The sequence below is a fragment of the Manis pentadactyla genome, chromosome 12 (genome assembly GCF_030020395.1).
Source record: "Manis pentadactyla isolate mManPen7 chromosome 12, mManPen7.hap1, whole genome shotgun sequence".
NCBI classification, from domain to species: domain Eukaryota; kingdom Metazoa; phylum Chordata; class Mammalia; order Pholidota; family Manidae; genus Manis; species Manis pentadactyla.
Window position 1 is genome coordinate 42,413,329 of NC_080030.1, and position 21,035 is coordinate 42,434,363.

The window sequence follows — 21,035 nt, forward strand, 5'->3', positions numbered from 1 at the left end:
CCAATTATCACCCCACAGATACCTTACTTAACTGCAGAAGAAATAAATGTAATTTTACCCTTAAACAGATGGGCAATCAAACTTAGTGTCAGCAACAAAGGACGATAATCTAACATTGTCTGTAATGTGATTTGATATGAAGTAGATGACTTTACATTTGAAATATTCTTGCCAAAAATATTTAACCTGAATCCAGTCCTGCCTCTAGATCTAACTTTAAGTTTACCAGATATAGAGCAACTAGTTAAACAGCATCATGAAGAAACAATTAGACCACTATTCTGGACTTTCCCAAAAGCTAATGTTATTTTTTTTTTAAACTGTAAAAGGCTAAAAATAATCAACAAATGCAATGAATGAATTTGGATTGGATCCCAATTTGAAGAGAAAACAGCTATAAAGCATTCATGAATCTGAATGTGGCATGATATTAGATGATTATTGGTTATCTCTTGCTATGTGACAAATTACCCCAAACTTAATGTCATACAACAAACATCTATCATCACATAGTTTCTATGGGTCAGGAATCTGGAAAAGATTTAGCTATGTGTTTCTGACTTGGGGTCTCTCATAAGGTTATAGTCAAGCTGTTGACCAGGGCTACCATCTTCTCAAGACTCAACTGAAGGAGATTTACTTCCAACTTCACTCACCTGGTAGCTGACAGGCCTCAGGTCCTGGCCACATGGACCTCACAATGACTGCCTGAGTGACTTCACCACGTGCAGGTGGCTTCCCTCAAGAGCAATGATTCAAGAGAGACCAAGAGAGCATATCTAAGACAGAAGCCACAGTGTTTTTATAACTCAATCTCAGAAGTGAAATCCCATCACTTCTGACATATTTTATTCACTAGAAGTGAGTCATTTAGTCCAGCCCACACACAAAGAGAGGGAAATTAAACTCCACCTCTCTAGGGGAGGAATACCAAAAGATGTATTGTTTTGAAAACCACAACAGATAATAGTGTGGCATTACTGTTAACTTTTCAGATGTGATAATAGTTTTGTGGTTATGTAATGTCCTTATTCTTAGGATACAAATTCTTAAGGACTCAGGAACAATACACATGATATCTGCAACCTGTTTTCAAGAAGTTGTGCAAATATGTGTGTGTGTGTGTGTGTGTGTGTGTAAAAGTAATAAAGCAAATAGAGCAAAATGTTAACAAGTGTTGCATCTAGGTGGATGATAGATAGGTGTTCATTATATTCCTTCACCCTTTCCATGTATTTGAAATGGTTCATAAGAAAAAGCCACAGAAAAATAATTTAGGATTGCTATAGACTGAATTTTGTGTTACCCTCAAAATACATATGTTAAAGCTCTAACAACCAGTGGGATAGTATTTGGATGTGGGACCTTTGGGTGGTAATTAAGTTTAGATGAGATCATGAGGGTGGGGCCCTCATGTGGGATAAGTGCCCTTATAAGAAGAGACACCCAAGAGCTTGCTCACTCTCTCTGCCATGTGAGGACACAATGAGAAGGTGGCCATTTGCAAGCCAGAAAGAGAGGCCTCACCAGAAACCTTTGATCTTAGCCTTCCCAGCCTCCAGAACTGGGGGAAATAATTGACCATTGTTTAAGCCACCCAGTCTGGGCCACTTTGTTATGGGAGCCCCAGCAGACTAAGAGAAGGGTGTTGAAATGATTGGAGTTGCCTGCTAACAGTGATAAAAATCTTTGCTCTTCCCACAAAGCTAACGTGTCAGGAGAAGAAACCCAGCAGTAAGAAGAGTTTATTGAGGCAGGGAGTTGCAGGGCTGGATGGCTGTGGAGGTGGAAATTATTGTCATTAATGTGGATCACTTTCACACCCCAATGTCCCGTCTCACTTCAGCTTGGCAGTGACATCACTGTAGACATGGAAAACCCAAAATTGTTCCCACAAAGAGGGCTCCTTCTACTGCATCCCATCAATTCCAGAACGCCATTCAGCCTGTGGAACACCCCTGGACCCTCCACCTCTCAAAGCTCCCCTTTGCACATTAGTCATTACCAAGTTTTAAATCCCATCTCCTTTACTACTTAACTGTCTCCTGTGTATTTTGTTAACTGGTTGCACTAGCTTCCTTTTGCTTCTGGAAACTGATCATTATTATTAATCCCTTAATTAGTTCCTTGTCACAAAAACTTTTAAACACAATTGAAGGATTATATAGTGTTAAAGAAAATACGGCATTTGTTCTCATGCTCAAACAGGCTCTAGCTAATTTGAAAAGATCAAGCACTTCATTGCATAAGTAGAAGTTAGAATTAAGAGACACTTCTCTTTGACAATATCTCTTAAAATTATAAGACCCATATCCTTCGATCCAGCAAGTGCTCTAGGATTTTGTCTTACTGATACATTCTCATGCATGAGAAATAACAGAAGATTACTCATAGCAGCCTTGTTTATAATACCATGCAGAATATTACTATTTGGTGTTTCAAATCAATAAAAAGAGAAAATATAGTGTACAGAGTATGTTGCCACTTGTGTTAAAAATAAATAAAAATAATAAATATATGTACATATAGAATATTTCTAGGAAGGTACATAAGAAATGGTTAACAGAGATTGCCTCTGAGGAGAACAACTAGGTGTCTGGAAGAAGGGGCTGGGACAAGACTTTTCACCATATACTCTTGTGTCCATTTAGAATTTTGTATCTTGTGACTACATTATCTGTTCAAAAAAGTAAATTTTGAAAATTTAGAAATCCTTAGAGCTTAACCAGTATAAGACATATTCTCTACAAACTCTTTATTTTAAAGTGTTTTGTTTTGTTTTGTTTTGTTTCTAATTAGAAAAAAACTATGTATGAAACAGCCTGTCCAGGTCACTGGGTCCCATGCTGCCCCCAGCCCTCCTACTGAAAGCAGACTTTGGAAGTAATGTGAGCATGCTCACCCACATGTGGTTCTCAATTTCTGCTTCCTGAACATGATCACAGATGCACACACACTTTCACATACTGTACCTGGTTCAGCTTGTCTTTCTCTTCAGTGCAGGAGGCAGCTTTCCTCTGCTCTCTGTTTACTTCTGAAACCAGCCTCATGAGAGTTTCTCTGCTAGCTTTTGCCTCCATCTCATGGACATTTACAGTCTCTTCAAGAGTAGCAATTTGTCCTTTCAGAGATGCATTTTCCTTGCACAGCTCTCTAATCTGAAGAGAAAGCAATTACAGCTGTCCTACAAAAATTAACAATTTCATGCCACTTTCTCTAAGCAACTCCGATCTATATACTCCCAATGACTGTATCACCATATGAAAACAGCGAAAGCATTATACCCTGATCCATTCAAAAGATTACATTTGCAAAGGCAGCCTCTAAACTCTGTTGTTATGTGCAGACCCAGTGATGAAATTAAAGTCAATCCAAAGCTGGTTACAAGGCAACAAAGATGAGTTCAACCAAAAGCGTTCTGAACACAGAAAAAGCATCAGCAAGCCTCTGGCTGCTAAACAATCAAGGGGAGGTGATGTTCTACAGAGGTTACGGCAGGTGAGGAAGCAAGGGAGTTGTATTCAGCCCACATCCACTGGCACCAACTACATGCAAGGTGCTCCCTGGAACGGGGTGGGGAGCAGGTGTGGGAATACAGAGAAGAAAGCAGGACTCTCTTTTTTAAAAAGAAAATCCTTCTAATTAATCTAAGCATAGAAAACTCCTGAGTAACATGTTCAAACAGGGATTATCATTGGTATTAGCAAGCCTTTTCATCTGTGTTGTGCATTTGAATTGTTAACTGGGAACATTAATGAGATTTGTAAAGTTTACAAGAAAGTCACATAAAACCAAACAGGCTTCCTGCCCCCAGGGAACCAGCCATGCAGACAGCTCACTCTCCACATGACAGGGTCAGCATTTGTGTAAAGAATACCTGGAGAAGTGACATATCCTGTAGCCACAGTAATTCGTGAACATTGGTGCCCTGCTCCCAGCTCATGTCGTTCCTTCTCTCTTGAACACTGTTCCTCATATCCTCAGGCTCACTCCCCGGTATCTCTGAAAAGCCCCCACCTCAGAGAAGCACACATTGGCCAGTCAACGTAAAGTGGCATCCCATGCTTCTGACCTGCTGTGTTCTCTAACCCTACATTCTGATTGGTTTTTCTTCAGTGCTCCTTTTACCGCATGGGATAATACTAGATTTGTATCTGGTTTTTCCCTCATCATCTTTGGCTCATGATAATGAAAACTCTAGGAAAGACAGACCTACCTAGTCTTGTCTCACTTGCTGCTTGTTCTAGAACAGCACCAAGCATACAGGAGTCACTCAGTAAATATTTGTTAAATGCATGAATGAACGTCAAATAAGCTCTTGGGAATACCTCCTTGGTTCCTTGGGAGTGTGTGTGCACATGTGGTCATGAGGCACATGTGGCTATAAACGTGAGGGGACAGCTTTGAGATGTAAGGAGGGGAACACCTGGTGAGTGTTGATCTAGACAGCAGCCTTTCTGTTCTTGGCAAGTTTTTTTTTAAGACAGGCACCTGCTCAAGTGTTCGGGATGCGAAAGCTCTAGGATCTCAGTATCTGTTATAAAATAAGGGTCTGTTATTATCCAGGTATGGCGAGGCCAACAGATTAAGAGACAGTTGCCGTAGAAAGATAGCCTGTTACTCAAGAGGAAGGGCCATGCCATGACATGCAGGGCCACACAGGGAAGCACCAGGGCTGGTCAGGAGACAGAGGGAGCGAGGGGAAAAGGTAGGCAAGAGTCTTCATTGTTGTTTCCACAGAAAGGAATGGGGAAGGCAAGGTAAGCAGGCTTGGGATTGGCTAGTTGGGATGATTTGCGCAGGCTCTGGAGCGTTGGGGTTGTCCCTAGGTATGTGGCACCTGGCCCTAGGGGTGATTAGAGAAGGTGGAGAGGGGCCCAGAGTATCAGCCTGACAGAGGAAATGTTGGGGTGGGGACTCTGGATCAGCTGGTTTGCATATGAAAGCCATGCTCCTAGGAGAGTCATTTACTAGGAACTGGCTTACCTGGGATCAGCAGTCTCTGCTGGGTCACAAAAGCCCCAGATGTCAAAGCGATAGAAATACGGAAAATAATAAGGCATGTTTAGAAGTATCAACACCCAGATTAGCACCTGGAGATTATCTCTAATGTGGGAGCTTCTCAATTCCCTTTTCTTTTCTCCACCCCTTGGCTTTAAAGATAATCCCCTAAACTACAGTGAAAAGTAGACTTTTACAGTCAGGCTCCTGATTACATGTGAGCAACAGGGAAGAGGAGGAGATGCATCCAGTATCCTCAAGGGTATAAGGCAGACTCTAGCCCTTAGAAATAAAAACCCAGCAGTGAGGCGGTACTCCTGAAGATGAAATTATTTTGTGCTTTCAAAGAGTATAATTGGGGATCTAACTAATAAACAACTGAGAGATGGCCTCTAAGAATGGCCACATGGATTGATGGACGATATTGAAGAAGACAATGGAAAGATAGTCAATGCTCATGGATTAGAAGAATTAATATTGTTAAAATGTCCATATTACCCAAAGCAACCTGTAGATTCAATGCAATCCATATCGAAATCTCAATGGCATTTTTCAAAACAGTGTGGTGTTGGCATAAAAACAGACACATAGATCAATGGAACAGAAAAGTGAGCCCAGAAAAAAGCCATGCATATGTGGTCAATTAATTTATGATAAAAGAGAGGCAAGAATATTCAGTGGAGAAAGGACAGTCACTTCAATAAATGGTGTTGGAAAAACTGGGTAGCTACATGGAAAAGAATGAAACTAGACTATTATCTTACTCTGTACACAAAAATTAACTCAAAATTAAAGACTTGAATGTAAGACCTGAAACCATTAAACTCCTAGAAGAAAATATAGGTGGTAAGCTCCTTAACATCAGTGTTGGCCATGTGTTTTTGGATCTGACTCCAAAAGCAAAGGCAACAAATGCAAAAATGAACAAGTGGGACATCAAGCTAAGATAAGCAAAGGAAACCAACAACAAAATGGCAAGGTAACCTACTGAAAGGCAGAAAATATTTTCAGATCATATATCCAATAAGGGGTTAATATCCAAAATACATAAAAAATTTATACAATGAAATAATGAAAACAAAAACAAAAAAACAAGCAATCCAATTAAAAAATGGGCAGATCTGAATAGACATTTTACCAAAGAGGGCATACAGATGGCCAACAGAAACATGAAAAGATGTAACTAACATCTAACAAATGCAAATCAAAACCACAATGAGATATCATCCCTGTCTCTCAGAATGGCTAGTTTCAAAAAGACAAGAAATAACAAGCGTTGGCAAGGATATAGAGAAAGGGGACCCTTGTGCACGGTTGGTGGGAATGTAAATTAGGGCAGCCACTATAGAAAACATATGGGGATTCCTCAAAAAATTAAAAATACAACTACCATATAATCCAGCAATTCTTCTTTTGGGTATTTATCTGAAGAAAATGAAAACACTAATTCAAAAAGAAATACGAACCCTTACGTTCACTGCAGTATTATTTACAATAGCCAAGATATGGAAACAACCAAAGTGTCCACTGATGGGTAAAAGGATAAAAGAAGATGTGGACATCTTATTCTGGTTGCAACCTGTGTGTGTGTGTGTGTGTGTGTGTAATTCAGTGGAAAATGGATATCATATATATGTAATGAAATGCTGCTCAGCCAAAAAAGAATGAAATCTTGCCATTTATGACAACATGGATGGATCTAGGGGGTAAAGTGAAATGAGTCAGAGAAAGAAATACCATATGATTTCACTTACATGCAGAATCTAAAAAACAAAACAAATTAACAAACAAGACCAAACAAAACTCATTGATACAGAGACAGGGTTACTGGGGTGGGGCCAAGTTTGGGGGTAGGCAAAAATGGTAGAAGGGGGCTAGGAGGTACAGACATCCAGTTGTGAAATGAACAGATTACAGAGAGGTGATATAAAGCATGGTTCTGTATGTCAGTATGGTGACTACAGACAACAGTACTGGAATGCATATTTGAAGGCTGCTGGGAGAGTGAATCTTGTAAGTTCTCATCACAAGAAAAAAATGTTTTTGTAATTTTGTAGGGTGATGGATGGTGAGTAGACTTACTCTGGTGATTGATCACTTTGCAGTGCATACAAAACAAGTGTCAAATCATTACACTGTAGATCTGAAATTAACATAATGGTGTATGTCAATTATACCTCTATTTAAAAAGAGGTTGTGTGCATGGAAATCTGTCAGGAAACAAGGACATTAAAGGGGTGTGAATAAGTAAAGTCATGGTGAGACTCAAGCACTTTCAGGTGCCCTAATGAATCACCATGTGTCAAGTGAATTACTCAGTTGATATAATTAATTTCTACCTTAATCTACCATTAGGGTAGAATTTTTACATTTTGGTTTCAATGTAAAATTTCGAAGTATTTTAGAACTAACTGTAACTTTATACTCAATATGTATCCCAAAAATACTACATAGCTTCTTTTGGTGTTGGTTGTGTGTGTGTGTTTCTGTCTGTTATTAAAACAAAAAAAGTCTTCCTAAAATAGATTATTAAAATGAATAATTAATTGTATTTGACAACCCAAATATATTTTAGACAAAACAATCCCTTCTGGAGAATAATTCATCCCAAATAATGCTAGAAAGGATCTTGGAATTGAGGCTCAGAGAAGTGATGTGGTTTATCCCAAGTCACACAGTCAGTTAATGCTGCACTTGGGCTACTGACCCCTTCTCCCGCCACCCCATTCTCAACCCCTGCACTTCCTTTCATGGCACATGTCAGAATGAACACTACATTCATAGCATTTTTAATCTGCATAAAAATTACCTTTAGAACTAAATCTTCATCTGATGCCTTTTCATTCTTCTTGTCTGGATCTAAGCAATCATGCAGTTGAACTAGAAATTCTTCCTGTTTCCTGCAATTCTCCAAGGCTTGATTTTTATTCTCCTCCTTTTCCTTTAAACACTTTCTATGGGGCAAACAATAAATAATTTGTTTTACCACCATTTCTAGGGTGTTAGAGCTTAAAACCTTCCTGTGGGAAAGAACCAATCATCATGCTCAACACAACACGGTTTCCCAGGCACAGAGCCCATTACTCTCAAGCAAGCCCTGTAAGGGAGGGAGAAAATCGGAAGCAATTCTGGAGTACCTACACTTTGCAGAAATCTTAGATCTAGCAACAGCAAGGGAGACAGATTTCCTGCCTCTTGTCCTCAACCTTTTAGGATCTGCAGAGTGACACACAGTCTTTAGATGACACATGGATCCATATAGTCATGGATCTCGGGGCTTCTTGGGGATGAAGGAGAGTGTCGTTACACTGGTTCTAGGGGCTCATGCTTTGTTTTACTTTCAAATGCTATCCACTAATCTATAAGGGTTAGTTAGGGCAAACCTTGATTCATGACCAAGCACAACTATAATAAAAAATACATCAGGAGCAGGGGATGTTCCCACCTCTGGAAAAGAGAAGTGTTCCGTCACCAGCAAGGATCTTTATTAGTTTCATACACCCAGAGTTTTTAAAGAATATTGGAATGGGTCAGTTCTCAAGGAAAAATCAGTCAATTTGTGCTCTGCTATAAACATTTGATTTGAAATCTCAGATGGGTTTGCTGAAATAGCATGGTCTATTTCTAATGTTTTAAATGTTAGCGATTAAGAGATCATCAAAAAATAAGACATATTTTAAAGGCAAATTAGAATCATTTCAGTAATTTGGTATCATTTTTTCAGTACTCTAGATAATAAACATGATTATTGCTTTCTCTTTTTATCATGTTGAATGTTTACTGTAAATTCTTTCACTCTATTCAAAGATTAACAAAGCATGTAATTGCATATACTCAAAAACATATCATATTTCTATTTAGAAAAATCTTCAATAAAGGACCAACATCAATATATCTCTAAGTTCTTATTTTTAGCATATGAAAGGTAATATTTATTCAGTCTCTTTAAGTCATGAAAGGCACAGTTAATGCTATGGCTCAGACTGATTTATGTATATGATTCAATACATTCACTCTAAGATTCCAATCTCATTTTCCCATTCTGAGCATTTCTAAACAAGTTCTATTTACATATCACTGTGACCCAACAAACTTTCAGGAATCTACCCTAAGGACATAATCACATAAATGTACATAGATATTTATTGCATCCACTTGCAAGTTTTTGAGTGGGACTAACATTAAGTGTCTACAGGAAATAGGAAAGACTACTGGTTAAGTAAATTATGGTATTTCAGGCAATGGAATATCATGGGCCATAAAAAAATGACATAATGAATGCTTCTTTAAATGTCTATAAGATATTATTAAGTAGAAATAGTACATTATGTGATGTCATTTATGTACAACTGTCTGAAAATCTGTTCAACAAAATGTTAACTATAGCTTTTCTGGGATCTTAAGATTTTGAGTAATTTTAATCTCTTTTTGGCACTTTTCTATACTTTTAAACCCTTTTCATAATGAGTATAGGTCATTTTTATTATTCATTTATTTAATAAATATTTATTGGGCACTTACTCTGCACCAGGCCCTATTAAAAAAGATATTAAACATATAGTAATAAACAAAACTGATAAACATCCTTGTCCTCATGGAGCTTACATTCTAGTTGGAAAGACAAACAATAACCAAGTACTAGTGTATGTAAAGTGAATGGTATGCTATAAAATGGCTAGAGAGAAAAGATTAAGTAAGAAAGGGGATAAGACATTAGGGGAGAGTGGGTTAAAATTTTAGATGTAATTGTTGTTCCTGAGAAACCTCACTGAGAAGGTGAACTTCTGAGTGAAGGCATAAAGGAAGCAGAGGGGCAGCCATGCAATACCTGGGGGAAGAGCTTTCCAAGCAGGGATTAGTAAGTGCAAAAGTCCTGTGGTAGGGTCAATACCCGATCATACTGGTCAAGGGACAGCAAAGCCAGTGAGTTGGAATGGAAAGAATAAGGGAGAGAATGGAAGCAAACCAAGGTGAAGATGGCCTTTAAGGTCATAGATATTTTGTCTTTACCTGAGTGAGAAGAAAAGTCATCAGAGGGCTTTGAGCAAAAGACTGATATGGTCCAATTGTGTTTTAGCAGGGTCATTCTGGCTTCAGGGGGCTCAAGCAGAAGCTGGAAAACCACTGAAGCAGCCACTGCAAACGTCAGGTGAGAGATGATAATTGCTTGGACCAGGTTAATGGCAATGAGCGTGGCAATGGGTAGTCAAAATATAGATGTATTCTGAAGGCTCAGAGAATGGGATCTGCTGAAGGATCAGACTTGGAGTGTGAAAGAGGAAGAAAACTAAGTATGTTACCAAGGTTTTCTACCTGACTAACTAGAAGAATGGAATTATCATTAATTGAGATGAGGAAACACACAGCAGGATTTTGTGGAAACACCAGGAGCTCAGTTTTGGACATGTTACATTTGGGATACCTGTTGGGCATCCACATGGAAATGACCAGTAAGTAGTAAGATATCCGAGTTTGAGTTCTGGGGAAAGATCGAGGCTAGATCAAGAAATGTGGGAGTCAGAAGCATTTAAATCATATTTAAAGTCATGAGATTACTGGAGATCACCAAGAGAATGAATTAAGATAGAAATAAGAAGAGAGAAAGGCCTGAGCCCAGGGCACTCAGGATTTGGAAGTAAGGAGATAGAAAGGAAAAAGCAAGAGACTATATGACAGGGCAGCTAGAAAGATAAAAAGTGGGCATGTGTAGTGTTCTGGAAGCCAAAAGAAGAAAGTGGTTCAGGGGGAGAGCCCAACTGTGACTGCTGTACCAATAGGTCAAGTAAGATAAAGACTGATCAGTTAATTCGCAATGTGTGGTCACTGGTCATAATGAGTGGCTTCAGTGGGAGTATATCCAAGAGACAAGAGATGAGAGAAATTGGGAACAGAGAATGTATACAAATATTTTATGGAAAAAAGAGAGAAAGAGGACAGGAGCTGGAATTGTTAGGGCTTTTTTTTTTAAAGATGGAATAAGCAAAATAAATATCAAGTATTTTCTTAATGAAGTTATTTATTTTTTTTACTTGTAGAAGTTTAAAAGTATATTTTGGGAACAAGTAGTTCTCAGTTTTGTCTCAAGAATTACCTTTTGCCAGAACTAAGTGTGGAAAAACCTAGGTTTCACGAGTTCTCTGCATAAACTGGCAATAAAACCTAACAAGGAATGTTCCGGGTGGTCTGGAGTGGTCTGGGCTTCTGGGGCATTTTTATAACTAGGTTCTGAAAAAAACACCTCCCTCTGTGCACTACTCTACTGCCTCTGGTTAAACCTCTACTTAGAGGAAATCTTCCAAATTATATATATAAGCATTTGTAGCCCTAATCCATAAGACAGAAACATGTTTAGGACAATGTCATGTTTGTTAAGACTCTTGGTGACATTTAGAAATGAGCTTAGGAATAATCTTTGAGACTTCAGACATATTTGAGGGCAATAATTTTTTGTTTCCAAATTGAGTGTCACGGCCAAATAATACAAAATGCCAGTACCTTCAAAGGCATAACCTGCTATCAGCAACCAGTGTTTTAACACTAACAACTAAGAAATACGCTGAAATACCCTTACTGTAATTTCTCGTCTAGTTCTACAACTTTCTTCTTTAACTCCTGGTTCTCCTTGATTGCATTGTGAGCTGTGATTTCTGTTCTAATTTTAGAAGTGGAAATTGCTGCTGTTTCTTCTTCTAGCTCCTTAACTCTGTCTCTCAAAGAAGCAAGCAAAGATGATTTTCTGGCATTGTTTTCTTTGTAGTTCTCCATTTCAGCTTTCAATTCTTGACAGGAGACGTCTTGAGAAAGCACCTTGGATCTGAGGTCTTGAAGCTAACATGGAAAAGAAGTAAAAAGAGGAAAAGGATTTCAATGGTGTAAGTTTGGAGAACCTTTAAGAAACCCAAAACAATCATTCAACATTTCACTCTTTTGTTCATGGATTAATCCAACTTTATTTGCCTCTTTTTTTTTCATATTTGTATCTGTAACATCAGATAAGAAATTATGCCTAAATAATGGACTTCATATTCTGTCTTTTTCCAAACCAATTGAGCAATGTCTTGTGGTGATTTGGTCTCACTCAGGAGACATTTGTGGCAAATTCTGCAAAAAGCAATAAAATATTTTGCAATGGTAGCTCATTTTCTAAATCTGCATTTGCTGCTATTGCTGCTGACAATGAAACAAGGAACCTACAAGCTATGCTATTTATAATTTATTCCATGGTCACAACTGGTTCCCGAGTAAATATGGACTACTTGATATATCACTATATTTTTCCCACGTGTTTTCTGGACCCTTATTGTGGATGATAAAGAAAAGTAATATTAAGATTTCTGGGAAAAATATGGGAGAAAAGGGAAATCCTTATAGAATTTATACAAAGGAAACATTTTAATTTTTATGAATTCTGTGGCATCAAAATGCTGAACCACGTATGTGCTCTGTTAAGATGTCAGGTATGCCCTATAAGCAAAATTCATGAATTCATGTACTCCTTCAAGCCGTAAGTATGCATACACTTATTCACATGCATACACACGCATGTGCACGTTATCCACTCATCTTTCAGTGGGATCCTGGCAGTCTTGTAAGACCACTAGTCACCTCACAGACAAGCCTAGGACTCTTCAAGGTCACCAGGCTATGGGCAGTATGTGTTCAGCCCATGGGATAGATGGATTGCACACTTTCCAAGGATACCCACAGCAAATTAGAACTGCATGGAAAGGATTCTGAATTCCATCCTAGGAGCTGTAGACTACAAGCAATCCACATTAAAAAATATATATCCCAAGAGATCCTCAAGTGCCCCAAAGCCCTCACAGCTTCAACACAGTCCTCAGGAGCCCCCATATCTCTCAAGGCTGTGGCGGGCCCTTGAAATCTAGAATCCAGCCTATTTCACTTGCTTTGTAGCAAGGCAAAGGCATAACTTCTCAGGAATTCTCTGCAAGTGGCTGAGTGCACAGTAAGAGAATAACTATAAATTTTGCCAAAAGGTTTAAGTCTATGCTCTCCTGTCCTATTTCTCATCACCTCTCTACTCTGCTTCACTCTGTAAGAAGCCAAAAAGGCCCATTTCTGAGTTAATTGAAGATGGACAATCTTACCTCAGACTGAGCACAGTCAAATTTGACCAAGGTTGCTGCAAGTTCACTTCGAGCCTCTTCAGCCACATGCCGATAGTGGTTTAATCGCTCCCGAGTGACGGGGCCTTCCAAAAAATGGTCATGAGTTTTCTGATAGGGTTCCGCAAAAGACAAAAGAGTGATAAGCAATCTTTTCCATGCAGCTATACAAAGATTAAATACAGAACACTCTTTTGTTGTCCAAATGTGTCAAAAATGCTGCCCAGAGAAGTGTTTTGGTCCGATCATTTCATTCTTATTCTCAAACTTCTAAGGGTGGCAGGAGACAGTGTAGGAACAAATGATTTTCTCCCCCAGGATGGCATTTAAGAAATGGCCTTTGCCACATTATAGAATTTCCTGCCACCCAACCAAAATATTTGGCCTCTGACCAGTACTGAAAGCAAAGAATTGTCGGAAGAGACACAACGTAATATCGCGTTACCTAGGAAGCAGTTTTCATTGTTCTTCTGTTTCCAGACAACAAATGCATCTCATGGTCTGTTGAATAAAGTGTTTTGTTTGTGTATCAAAGAGAACATGTGAGTTCAATGCGAAATGCTGTCTCCTTCATAATGATTGATTATGACGTTTATTCTCAATCTCCTAGCCTATCTAGGGTTCATGAAGGTGACTCAAATGACTGCATGAGACCAGAGATCGTAGGGTGGTACACGGGTGCACTTCTTGCCCCATCTTGCCTCAGGAAGGGAACAGCTCTTAGCTCCACTGACGGCTGCCAGTGCAGAAATATGGATCCCAACATGGCCAAAGTATTCCAGTTTTTCGAGAAAAGTCACATATCCAGACATATTGAAGTAAAAATTCCCAAGTTTTTGCAGCTTGGCAACTAATTTAAATGTTTGAAAAAGGAACACTGTATGATCCAAATAAACACATCTGCAGAGCAGATTTGATGGTCTTGGCCCATGAGTCGCAGTCAGGAACCTCTGGTTCTGTTTCTTTCCTACTCACGCCACAACACCTGCTTCCTTCAAGAAATTATTCCTGAGCTTGGTCATATACCTATGCCCATAGAGAGAAGGCAGAATTTCTCTATGAAGTTTCCAGGGCCTGCGGTCTCTGGGAAAGACACACAAGAAAGCCATTCATTTTTGAAAGAATATGAAAGAGGTCACAAAAAGGAGCGTTTCCTGGAATTACCTGTGGGGTCTTAGGGGACACCCAGTAACACTGGTGTATGACTGCCCTGCTACTGAGCTGCCAAAGACCACTGTTTGGAAATCCTCGTGAATGCAAAAGTCAACTTACAATCTTTAACTTTAAAACAAGCGTTGGCATGGCTAGTGTGTTTCAAGCCACAAAACACCAAACAAAGCCTTCAGTGCACTTAGCAACAGCTAGTGTTTGCCAATCACAACATCTCCAAGAAAATGGTAGGTATGTATTCCTAGGGAGAAAACATGAAACATTTAACTGCATCTAATAAGAGAACCACATCCTGTCAGCTTCCTTCAATATTCAGAAGGAACTTCTCCACCCTAACCACCACAGCAGTGTTTTCTAACATAGGACATGTAAGAACCTCAGTCACTTAGGAGAGGTTTGAACTACACTGTGTATGGCACACTGTTTTATAAAATTCATTAGTAAAGTAAGCCCTTAAAATAGCTATGATTATTTCTTTTCAGAACTAATGTCACCTTTTAGGAAATGATGTATTCATTGCAGAATTTTTTATCCCCTTCATATGAAAAAACAGTATATCCATTGGACATAATATTAAAAGCTACATAAGATAGTTCAGATATGGCCCTTCATTTCAGGAGATTGCCATCTATGGCAGAACACTGCCAAAAAGCATTAGCATCTTCAAATGTGTGTGGGTGAAAGAAACAACACACTAGGATATCATTACCTCTAATGGAGCAGGCCTACATCAGGAAGATTCTTCATTACTGAGTTGAGAAGACAATTGCTAGATCTCAATCACCCTTCAAAGGTCAGAAGACTAGAGATTATTCACCAACAAATAATTATTGAAAGCCTATTCTGGGTCAGGCATTGACCTGACCATCTAGTAAGAAAAAGAGCATTTATGAAACAACCTCACTAGTAACTGCATAATTTTAAACTCAAATAAGTGCAAGGAAAGAAAGAAGCAGACAACAAAGGAAACTGACTTAGAATTAAAGAAGTGGCTAGGAAAGGTTTCCCTAAATAAATGGTGATTAAATAGGTATTAAATAGGCAAGTGGTATTGAAGCAGGAGCAACATACACACATCACTCAAGTAGCCAAAAGTGCGAGCAAAGGTCCTGTGGCAGGAGTATCCCCGTGTGATCAAGGATGAGAGAAGGCAGTGGGTCTGAGGGACAAGAGCAATTGAGGAACAGTAGCTTTGGAGTGTGAAAAGCAGCCCTGAGCTCATTGCTATATTTTAGTACCTGCTGGGCTTCTTTTCCAGAATATTCTGGCTATTCTACTTGTGCATTTTACCATATGAAACTTAGAATCAGCTTATCAAACTCCAAAATATCTTGTTGGTATTTTTATTGGGATTGTGTTAATTTTATAAATAAATTTAAGGAGAACTGACATCTCTTAAATGTTGAGTCTTCCAAATGAAAACATTTTTCCCATATATTCAAGAATTCTTATATGTCTCTTAATAGCTGGGATTTATGTGTCACCTTGACTGGGCCACAGGGTGTCCAGACAGATGATTAAACAACATTCTGGGTGTTTCTGTCAGGACGTTCCTGGATGAGATTAATGTGTGCATCAGTAGACTGAATAAAGCAGATTGTCCTCCCCAGTGTGGGTGGGCCTCATTCAATCCACTGAAGGACTGAATCGAACAAAAAGGCTGTGCAAAGAGAATCTTCTCTTTCCAACTTACTGTCCGTGAGCTGGGACAGCAGACTTCTTTTACCTTTGGACTCAGACTGGAACTTATACCATCAGCTCTCCTGGGTCTCCTGCTTGCTGACTGCAAATCTTGGTACTTCTCAGCCTCCATTATTGTGTGAGCCAATTCCTTATCCTAAATCTCCTACTGTATGTGCATACACACACACACACACACACACACACACACACACACACACACACACACATCTCCTACTATTTCTCTGGAGAATTCTGACTGAGCCCCAGAGACACCTCTGTGCTGAGTGAGGCTTTGGAGTGGACCACAAAAATCCATTCCTTCAAAACACTCCAGGGTAGCTTGGCTGAGAAATGTATAGCAGTAGCATGACAGGATTACAGGGACAAGGAAAGGTGGTATGAATACTGAAAGAAGAACACATGAATTTACAGATTATGTCTTAGCTTTTCCCTCTTAGCCTTTCTTTTGCTAACCTATGGATCCCTGTGTAGTATTCTTGCTCTCTCCTACATAGTCTTCAGTTTGGTTTGGATTTCTTCTTTGACCTGAGTTACATAGGAAATTTGTTGCTGTGGCTCTCTATTTTTGGGGTTTGTTATGGATTTCTACTTTATTGCACTGTACTCAGAGAACATTGTCTACAGTCAGGGCTGATAATCACTGGCGGACACCAGCGTGACTGACAAGTATCCATTCAGAACTGGGTCTGTTGAGACTGGAAGGTGTCTGTGCTACCCTATGCTTTCACCATCATTCCTGTTTCTAGCATAGTAATATCTATGTATTTAGACTTTATTTCGGTTTTTGTGAATGCCCAATTTTATGAAGGTCCCATGGCAGCCAAAAAGTAAGTATATTCTCTGTCTTCAGGGCTTGGCATTCAATATATATCAATTAGTCCTGCCTTAATCATTATTTTAGTTCGGCACTTCTAGGCTTGCCTATTACTAATGTGATTCTTTATAATCTTGGAGCATTTGTATTCTTGCTTTATGAAAGCTGGTGCTCTGCTACTTGGTGCAAAGATTCAGAATGTTGGTATCTTCATTGTGCCTTGTACACATAGCATCATAATGCGGCATTATTTGTCTCACACCTTCCTGCTCTGAATTCACTCTTTTCTGATGAGATCATTGTCCCTGATTTCTTTTTGTTTGCATCTGACCTTTGTGCCATCTTTTTATATTCAACCTTTCTGTATCACTTTGTTTTAGATGTCTCATATATAGATAAAGCTGGGTCTGGTTTTGTCATCAACTCTAAAATTCTTCTTCCCTTACTGAATGACTTTACTACGTTTACATTTGTTAATGTGACAGAGAAGTTTGGTCTTAGTTCTGCATTATTTTATGTTATGCTTCTTGTTTTATTGCTCTGTTAAATATTTCACTATGGAGTCTTGTTTTTGTGTGTTTTGCCTGGTAATTAAGCTTTGTATTTTTGCTCTAGTTTTAAGATTCTAACTGTAACTTTAAATAGTATCTTTAGATAACACCAAAAGGTATCCCTTCACTTATTTAGATAATATCCAAAGAATATTCATTATACCATTATTTTTAACAGCAAGAGAAATAGAGGGGGACGGTTGAATAAAATAACAGGGCAATTACTAAATAAAGGCATTTTCATACTTTTGAATACTATGTAGCAGGTAGTATGAGACATGTTTGGGTATAATAATATCTCTAAGATATATCACTCTATACAAGTAGATCCTTAGTTTGGCACCCTTTTTCATAAAACACACATGGGGGAAAAGTACTATGTCTTTTCTACAAATATATTTAGAGGAAAAGGTCTGAGAGAAAAATCACCTTAATAACAGTCCTTACCTCTGGGGTGTAACATTAGAATTAGAGTTGGGGGTGGGAAGGCAATTTTTTCAAGAATGATGTATTCACGCACTATTTGTATAATTAAAAATAATTTAAAGGAAAGAAAAATACTGGAAAGAAAAATGTTAACCTCAGTTATCTTTTAGCTATAGGATTAGATTTTTTTCTTCTTCTTTACTATAAGTTTTTATATTTTGCAAATCCTTTGCAATAGCCATGTATTACTTTCATAATCCGAGCAAACATTCCCCCCACCCCTTAAGTGAAAAGAAAGGAGCAAGGGCAGGATAGACAGAAATCACAAACCCTGCCGTGTGGTGTCTTTACAGAGAATGTGAAGACAAAGAAACAACCCTCGGTAGCATAGAAGCCTTGAATGCATCTGAAAGGGGTTATGCCTGGATGCATTTCAGTGTTTTTTCTTTCTTAACTAAGCCTTCTATAGTTAGTAAAATGTTTTGAAATTTTTTCAACTTTTTCCATAAGTATTAAACCATCTTCACTTAAAAAGAAAAAAAAACTAATTTTACCCTATTCAAAATGGCAAAAAAAAAAAACCTCATCCATTGGTCCTCACATGAGAAAAACCTGAGTTACTGGGTCTGTGTCAGCTAACCCATCAAGCAATTTTATATTAATTTTAGAAAGCCAGCTCCATCTGATTTGATGCTGCTACTGATATGGTAATGATGGAAATTGCTTCACAGGGTGGCTCAATGTCTTTTCAGTAAAAAGGATGGTTTCAAAGCTCAAAAGCATAAAGAAGACATAAGCTTTTTCATAATTTAGTACACAATGTGCCCAATTATCTGACCTAGGGACAATGTCTTGGGCCAGTCTTGCTACTGTGATATTGGTTGTCTTATTATGCCATGGACAAAAAAATGAGAAGAAAATCACTGCAAGCCTCTGACACATGAGAGCTCCTAAATCCATTCGTCTATCCATGACCAATCTCCCCTTTGTTCCAGCATTATTCCATACTGCAGGGCACATTGTCTGGCTAGGGCTCTCCCATTATGGAGGGCTTTCTTTAGCATCTCTCCCTCTTTTTCCCTCTCTCACTCTCTCTCCCTCGCATCACCTCTCATCAAGCTTCCAATGCTGCCCCAGTGAGCAGTCCCTTCTAAGACCCTCTCTGTTACAACTTCTTCCCAATGAGTAAAGTTTCTTCCCTAATTTGCAGTGCATAAATTAAGTCTTGCAAATTGTAATTCTCCAACCTAATCACTGCTCCAATAAATTCTGGACTACTCACCAATTCTTCCTCCTACTTAGAAGGACTTTCCGGGTCCTCCTGCTTTTCTTTCTTGGTGTATCTGCATGTGGTTTCTGGGTTTCACTAGTGCCTGCAGGGGATACCATCATGGGTGTGGGATCTGGGAAATAAACCTGAGTGCCTCCATCTTAGCAGTTATGGGAAAAGTTTGGGACAGACATTTCTGCTAAAATCAAGTTTTGTGAAGAAGCTGATCTATTGATTTTATAATATTTTCCCATCCCTTTTCTCTTGGACGTCATTTTTATTTATTTAAAATCCTTATAATTTAATCTGTCTATTGTAAAAATATAATATTCCAAAATATTCTTAATACTATTGCTTTATTAAAAGGAATTGAGTCTTCTTTTCATTGAGTGGAAACAGTCTGCAGTTAGAAAAGCTTAAGATGCCAAACCTTTTGGGATTTGCTTCAAGAACTAACCCTGATGCAGTTCTAAAATATAATATGTGTGTGTGTGTGTGTGTGTGTGTGTGTGTGTGTGTGTGTGTGTGTGTGTGAAATCACAGCTAATATTTACTGAGCCCGTGAACTATTCCCATTCATTCTTCACAACAACCCTGAGCTCAGGACCTCAATAATTTGTGAAACCATTCAATAATTATTTGTGAACAAGTGAATGAAAAAAATGAATGAATGGATAGATGAATGCTCTTTTTACTAATATCCTAGTCCTCTTATTTGATTCTTTCCACAATTTCATCCCCTTCTCATATGCTATACCAAATTCTACCAGCTGTGGCAGCTGGCTGACTTCTATTGGAGTCCCTTGCACCAGTGATGGCTAGCTTAGGAAGCCTACAGATTCTCCCACTATGCCTCACCTCAGCCTGCCCCTCTCCAGTAGCATTAACAAATCAGAAACGGTGGATGTATCACATAACCATAAGCCCTGACAGGAGAAAAGCTGCCTTCCTTTTGACTCCATGGGAGTTCTGGAACCTGCCTCCCAATAACTGAATAGCTTCTCCTGTACTGTGGCACGATCATAAACCAAAGGCAAGTCTCATCCTGCTGGTGTTCCCTGCATAAAAACCTCCATCCAAAGGTTCATGTTGATTTCTTATCCAATGTCAAAACAAGAAAAATGAAAAAAGGAAGTAAGCAAATAGAAGTAAAGAAAAATTAAAAGAGGGAAAGAGTAAGAGGAAGCGAGAAAGTATCATACACGTCTAGTGGTGCCACGCGACAGGGAGACCCCAGTTTGACACAGTCTCCCAGGCAGATCAGCCTGAGTCACACGTCCATTGGAGCCAGAAGGTGAAGCATACAAGTTGCTCAATAACAACCATCTATTCACTGTGGGAAATCATGACAAATTTCAAAACTCATAAAACAACCCAACAGCATAATCCAGGCCTTGTTCAGTAAAAGCATTTCTACAGCAGGATCAAAACAGTGGAGTCCAAGTAGATAATCTCTCAGGTTTTGGCTTTTCAAGGACAATTTTGAAGTAGAACATAGAACGAATGAATGCACGTTATTCAGCCAATCCTCTGAATATCATTTCAGATATTTTACAACATTAATTTAGTTCATATCAGAAACACATTTCTGAGACCTCTACTCCAGAGTTAAGACTATATTCCCAACCGCCTGGATCTAGCTTCCTGCTCAGACCAATGAAACATGTCCTGAGAGGTGTGTGTAGAAGCCTTCTATATCTAACTCCAGCCTGCCAAACTCTCAAATGTCATATATTCTAAATGGATGTAATAAATTTAAGTCATTTCAACATGGAGATTGGAAATGGCCCTTCCAAAGTGTCACCCAGAACTGCATATAGGCGGATGCAGTAGCCTGCTACTGTGCTCCCTTCCTTCCATCTCCCTTTGTGCAGGTCCAACCTTCTCACTGCCACAGAGGAGACATGGTGACATGCACACCTGCTCAGCCTCCTCTTGCCTACAAAAGCTGTGCACCGAAGACCAGGAAT

General features: G+C 38.9%; 1 protein-coding gene across 1 annotated transcript in view; it reads right to left on the minus strand.

The window, feature by feature from the left end:
• Positions 1–21,035, minus strand: part of CCDC170 (coiled-coil domain containing 170) — an 83,921-nt gene that overhangs the window by 52,140 nt on the left and 10,746 nt on the right. Inside the window, exons 2-5 of the mRNA XM_036911867.2 lie at positions 13,113–13,241; positions 11,573–11,829; positions 7,811–7,955; positions 2,973–3,158 (exon numbers count right to left, since the gene is read on the minus strand). Of these exons, the coding sequence (XP_036767762.2) occupies positions 2,973–3,158; positions 7,811–7,955; positions 11,573–11,829; positions 13,113–13,241 (717 nt within the window). The remainder of the gene's footprint in view (positions 1–2,972; positions 3,159–7,810; positions 7,956–11,572; positions 11,830–13,112; positions 13,242–21,035) is intronic.